At 44.0% G+C, this 6,582-nt stretch overlaps 1 protein-coding gene across 1 annotated transcript in view; it reads right to left on the minus strand.

The window, feature by feature from the left end:
• The window catches only part of LOC109957436 (zinc finger MIZ domain-containing protein 2-like), a 5,053-nt gene extending 186 nt beyond the window's left edge, over nt 1–4,867 (minus strand). The window contains exons 1-4 of the mRNA XM_020595326.1: nt 4,754–4,867; nt 1,388–1,499; nt 967–1,081; nt 205–407 (exon numbers count right to left, since the gene is read on the minus strand). Coding sequence (XP_020450982.1) covers nt 205–407; nt 967–1,081; nt 1,388–1,437 — 368 coding nt within the window. The 5' untranslated portion in view covers nt 1,438–1,499; nt 4,754–4,867. The remainder of the gene's footprint in view (nt 1–204; nt 408–966; nt 1,082–1,387; nt 1,500–4,753) is intronic.
• Nucleotides 4,868–6,582: the final 1,715 nt, after the last annotated feature.

Raw genomic sequence — 6,582 nt, forward strand, 5'->3', positions numbered from 1 at the left:
AGGGAAAGAAACTTTAACCTTGCCTGAACTGCAAACACCAAAGGTCTGTGTGCATTTAAGTGTCAAGACAGGAAGTGTAAACTCTGTTTTCTGATAAAACCCTGAGAATTAAAGGATTTATAAAAAAAAAAAAGTGTAACTACAGATTAAACCTATAAAAGACAGGGTAAAAAAAAAAAAAAAAAACCCAAACCCCAACACCACCCTCCCTGTCCTGGTCCTCCAGCGTAACCCCCAGTCGCCCGGCCATACATGCCCTGGCTCATATAGCTTTTGCTGGGCTCGCCATAGCCCTGCTGGCCCATGTACCCTCCGGGCCCACCGGCCATGCCCGGCCCCCCTGGGCCCTGCATCATGTGCCCCCCAGTTGGATTGGCTCCGGGGCCCATGACCCCTCCACCGAGACCCTGACAGACACAGAAACACACACTTCATAATGAGATCCAAACTCATTAGCAGGGATGTGACATGTATAAAACTGCCTCTAATCATCTGTGTGTAATGAGCAGCGGCAGGTGAAGTACTCAGATCGTTTACTTAAGTAAAAGTAGAAATAACATTGTATAAATATTTTGTTACAAGTCAAAGTCCTGATTTCAAAATGTTATTTAGGTTAAGTACAAACTTTTTAATCAGAAAAATGTACTTGGAGCATAAAAAGTAGTCACAAAATGGCATATTTTCAGAATAATGCATAATTCATTATAATAAACATTCATGCATTAAGTGAACAGCATTTTGAGTTGCAGCTGGTAAACCTGGAGCTCATCCTCATGACTTTATTTACTGCGGAGCACTCCGACCTTACCTCAACCTATAATACATCAGACTTTGTTATAATCTTCACTACTCCTCTGCAAAGCGCCTGTAACCACGGCGGTAAGATAAATCTGGTGTGTGTACTTCTCTTCTGTCCAAATAATGAATAGTTCCACATCATTTCCTTCCTGTTGGATGACATCATACCTGGCTGGCTGACGGATTGGTCACTCCCCAGACAGTGGTTACCACGGAGAGGGATCCTGTGGGCTGATTGGTGGGCTGCTGCCAGCTGGAGGGGTCATAGGGGTATGAACCCTCACTGCAGACACATAGAGAGAGGTCAGTGTGTGCGCTGAGCTCCTCCACAGATAATGTCCCAGTGCTGGAGACAACTATTACAAATTACATCTGAAACTCTTCTGGAAGTTTCTGCTCCTTTAAAACCTGGTTTCTGTCAGTAGGGCTGATATGAGCACTGACCTGAAGAGAAAAGCGACATGACAACGGTGGGGGACAACGCCTCTGGACCTAGAGGCGCCTCACACTTCACAGCTCTACTATTAATCAACTTGTTGACGCTCCCAGACTGTGTTTAGTGTATGTGGTTGTGTATGGCCGTGTGTACCTGTGGGGGTTGTTGGCCAGTCCAGCCTTCATCTGGTTCAGGGGGTTCATGCTGGGAGGACGGGGCCCACCAGGGTCCAGTCAGACAGACAGGGAAACAGACAGACCAACTCCTGCAGAGACAGAAACAGACAGATTCATTATGTGCAATCAGCTGACACAGTTCAGTTATAAACTACACTTCCCATCTGGCTCGCTGCCCTCTACAGAAGTGATGTGTCAGTGACGGCAAAGAAGACAATCTCGTTATTGTTTGATTTCTACCAAACTACAATAAAAATGCTGCAATTTCAAGAAAGTGCCACCAATTAAGCTTCTATTATATTTATTATAAAGACTCCAGTACCCACAATGCCTTGCGGGGTGATCAGCTTAGAGTTCACTACTTGTCCAGTAAATACATCATCCGACTACTGAACACACCGTGGGGAAATTATAAGGTGTTTTATCTGGTGATTATTTGATTACCAATATTTTATCAGACTAAAGTGACAACAGAGCCAGAGCACCGAGGGTGGTTTGAACAGTCAGCTGGTTAAAGGGCAGGTAAACAGAAGAGGAGGAGAGGACAAACACACATGCAGCGGTGTGCTCTCTGGTTCCTTGTAAACACCATTTCTTAAAAGTATTAACCATTTTGTTTAGTTTTCTTTAACCTTTAAGCCAGAATTCTGCTACAGCCACACATACAAACCAGCAGGTCACTGGCCGACTTATGTGCCACTGTAACAAGTACATACTGCAAACGCACTAGTTTATTAGGCACTTAGTTTACCTGCCAACTGGTCTATTTTGTTAGCCAGCTGAACATGCTTGATTTAACTATGACTTAGGAAACACTTAAACTAGTTCAGTAGCCATTCTGACAAGACACTATTCAGGAGGTAGAGCGGGTCGTTTCCTAACCGGAGGATTAGTGGTTCGATTCCCGGCTTGTCCAGTCAACATGTCGAGGTGTCCTTGAGCAAGACGCTGAACCCCCAGTTGCTCCCGGTGATGTCACCGGTGTGTAAATGCGTGAGTGCTTGGGAGTGCGAATGGGTGAATGGCCGAATAATGTGAAAGCGCTTTGAGTGTACTGTAAAAGCATAGAAAGGCGCTATACAAGTATAAGACCATTTACCATTTATACAACCCTTACAGACTTTTCCAGGACCAACACATGAACTGGACCAGTTTAATTCCTGTCGATAGTGAAACTCCATCTCCTGCGACCATTTAAATTAGTTCAACTTGGATCAGCTATAGTTCTGTGACGACTTCCTGTTTTCTGCCACAATAAACTGATTATCTTTACACAGCATGTGACATCTGAAAACGACACCCTGGACTCACAGACTGTTATGATGATTTTATAGACCTAAGAACTAATCAATTAATGAGGGACATAAGTGGCAGGTTAATCGATAATGAAAATCATTAGCTGCAGTCCTTGTCTGGTCTAAAATGTCAGGAATTGACTTTACAGTCACAAAACAAACTAACGCCTTCCACTAGTCGCTCCCTCAGCACCCGAGTCACCAGGTGTGTGACTCAGCTGAGCTGAACGCTACCTGCTGCACCTGCCCTCAGCTCTCACTCTCGGTGACCTGCTCACCAGGTCAGTGGTGACGTTAATGTAACACCTGAGGTTTAGTGCCAACAGCAGAACAACAGTTTATCATTTCAGTACAAACACACTGAATAAACAGAACGAAGACAGAACCACAGCTAGGATATAATGCTGTGCTGCATATACCCTGTACAACTATAGTAATATAGTAAAATACCTGTAGTCATGTCAGGTGCAGATATTCAAGACCTGTGTAAAGTGGGTGCTTTTATTTTTCACACTTTAAGCAGATTTTAAGGTTACTTTTGAATACATTTATACTCATTCAATCATGTCTTCAAGCCTTAAGAGGAATTCAGAGAAACTTGTCCCTGTAGAGTCGCTGCACCTGCCAGAGGACCACACAACACGCTCTGGAGTGGTGTGCGTTTAACTGACTAGCATGCAGAGCCTAGATCTGACACCCTACGCCATAAGGCATACTGACACTTGTTTAGGAAAAAAATCGTTATTCTCTTAAAACATGGATATAATGTAATAACTACAGCACCTAAAGGTTTCTCCATTTGTCATGTAAATTAGCAGCATTGTGCCAGCCTTTTGTGGAAATATCCCACTAATTTATCAACACGGATTTTTCCTATAATTTTCCAGCTAATTCTGAGGATATTAGCTGGAAAATACAGGATCTGTAAATGTCAGCATAACCATATCATCCTGGTCAATTAGATATAATATCTATGTGACATACTGTGAATAAATCCTATGAATTAAATTGTGCTGTAAACCGGTTTCAGTGTCGGGTTTTCAAACTACCAACCCCTTCTACCCCGAGCCGCGTGCACGCGCACAATAACAAGGTTACAATTTTTTATTTTAAAAAGGACATAAACCGGGCGGTGTTGTCCCGATTCACCCGTCTTGTCTCGGTCTGACAAGAAAACGTCAGACAAAATGAAAGTGTAGGAGGAGACATTTTGAGATTCCTGGTAGTGTTGCAACCAGGGAGAATCTAACGCTAATGCTAACAGGCAGCTCCCTGTGCTCACAGCGGCCGGGAAATGAGGCTTCTCCTTGCAATAGGCTGTTAGCGTTAGCATGCTAACCAGATGACAACAGCCCCTTCTGTCTAAACACCCTAAATAATTTACCAAACACCGTCAATAAAGTGGTCAGGAAGCAAGATTTTGAACAGCAAATAATGTGTTATATGTTGTGCATTCAGTGGAAGAATTTCATAGCTGTTGCCGAGCTAGCACGTTAGCCTGTGTAGCCCAACGGGCTGTGACAATGGAATGCTAAGATGCTAACAACTAGCCACCAGCTAGCTTCTTCCTCTAACATTATATCGCTCAGTTAATGTCAGCGAACATGTGGATCCACACCGAGAAGTTGTATGTACATAAATCATCACATTACATTTAATTAAAACATATAACTGTATATGTCACATATTAGCATGGCGGGCTGAAATGTTGGTTTTCCTAGAGCCGACCTACCCCCCCTAATTCCACGGTGTCCGAGCCCTGGTCCGAGCTCCACCGGGCCTCCGGGGCATCAAGGATCGAGTGCACCCAAAGTCAACCACCACGGACGGAGAACCTGTTCAAAGACGGCCCGGATATCCAAAAACGTGCGGAAAAACTCCTCCACGGAAGCCGAGATTCAGCCAAGAGCCCTAACTCTGGTTGCCTCCAGCCAACTAGCCGCCGGCCTCTGCGTCTGATTACCCGGCTTCAGGCTGCGACACCATCCCCCGCAACGTTTGTTTAGAAAGAAATCCAGCGGAACACGAACGATCTATGTCTCATTTACCGCGTGGGGTCTAGGACCGGAGCCGCTTCACTGGGTCTCCTCAGCATCACTGCTGCTGCTGGGAGAGAGCCGCTGCGAGTGGAGGCAGACAGACAGGTGGGGAGAGACAGACAGGGGGAGAGAGAGAGAAAGGGAGGGGGAGAGACAGACAGGTGGAGAGAAAGGGAGGGGAGAGTCAGAGGCATTGATATAGAGACAGGTGGGGAGTCAATAGGGCACCGAACACCTGAAATTGGGTCGAACTTGGTTTCTCTCGTGCACTGTTACTGCATTTCTGGTCCATTGTTATTGATTATTTGTAAATTTATTTTGTTTCATTCACTTTTTTTCTGGTTTTTATTGCTTTTTAAAATATGTTTTTTTTTTTGCCTCTAGTGCTTCATTATAATATATCTGTGCAGCACAGGTGGAGAAATCCTGACTTTTGGTCCAAAACCACTGGATCATACATTGCCCACGATGCACCTGGATAATATCTTTCAGCATGTGATCGCTGGGCATGATGACATCACTGTGACATCATTATGATGTTACCAGGGCAAAGCATCTTTGTGAGGACTTGACATAATGCATTCCCTAAGCCCTTACCATCAGAACTAAATGCCTAACCCTAGCCTTTCCCAAGCCCCAACCTAAACCCAGTTCTAACCTGAACCCTAAAACCGAGTCCTAACCCTCAAAAAGCTGTTTCACAAAATGAGGACTGGCCAAAATGTCCTCGCTTTCCAAAAATATCCTCACTCACACACACATACATGCTGCTGTGTGTATGTATGGGGACCAAATGTCTCCCGCCCTGAAGAGATGAAGGGATGCTGCTGCCTGTTACCACGACAACAGATGCTGCAGAAACAGCTGTGATAGTAACTTGATTTGACACGTAATAGATTGTGTGAAGGTGTGAGATCAAAGAGGAGACAGTGAAGAACGATTTTAGTGAAGACAGAGAGAGACGAGGAGGAGGGGAAGGAGGGGGAACATCGAGGTGCAAGGACGACAACAAAGGATTCAACAAGAGAATAAGAACAATGAAGAGATTGAAGGATGACTAGGCCAAAGGGAGGAAGGAAAGGAAACAAGGGAGCAAGAAAGCTGAGTGGAGTAATGAAGGAGGGAATAAAGAATCAGACATGAAAGGGATGGAAGGAGATGAAGACAGAGAGGAGGAGGAACAAGGAAATTCAATGAGATCACAAAAGAGGAGAAGAGACTTTATTCATTTTTCTTTGTTTCTAAACCCGAGTTGATTCAGCACCAGTGGAACAACACTGTACGTCTTTCACACTGCTCATATTCAGTGTTTTATTTATATTTTATGTTAATTGCTGTTTCTATTTTCTATCTATATTGTATTTTTGTGTATATTCCGTCTACGCGTGTTTGACTTGACACTGACCAACTCTCCTTTTGCATGCGTGTCATTTTTATCTGTTTACTTATATTTGTTCCGATCAGTAGTAAAAGCTGCGGGACGAACTGAAAACAAAATGATACAAAGGGACTTTAATTTACAACTATGTAAGTTCTTCTGCAAACAGGACACTTTGAGTCAGTACCTCGAGGTAAAGCCTTTAAAATATTTATAAGAAATGTTTTAATGTAGGAAATGTGTATGGAAACATTTTAATATATTAACACTTCAATCTGTGATCAAATATTTAGACTGAGTGGATTCCATACCTTTCATTTGTTAAAAACTAACATCCATCCATCCATTCATCCATCCTCCTCCGCTTATCTGGGACCAGGTCACGGGGGCAGCAGTCTAAGCAAAGATGCCCAGACTTCCCTCTCTCCAGACACTTCCTCCAGCTCCTCCGGGGGAATGC

The sequence above is a fragment of the Monopterus albus genome, unplaced genomic scaffold (genome assembly GCF_001952655.1).
Source record: "Monopterus albus unplaced genomic scaffold, M_albus_1.0 scaffold26.1, whole genome shotgun sequence".
Classification (NCBI taxonomy): domain Eukaryota; kingdom Metazoa; phylum Chordata; class Actinopteri; order Synbranchiformes; family Synbranchidae; genus Monopterus; species Monopterus albus.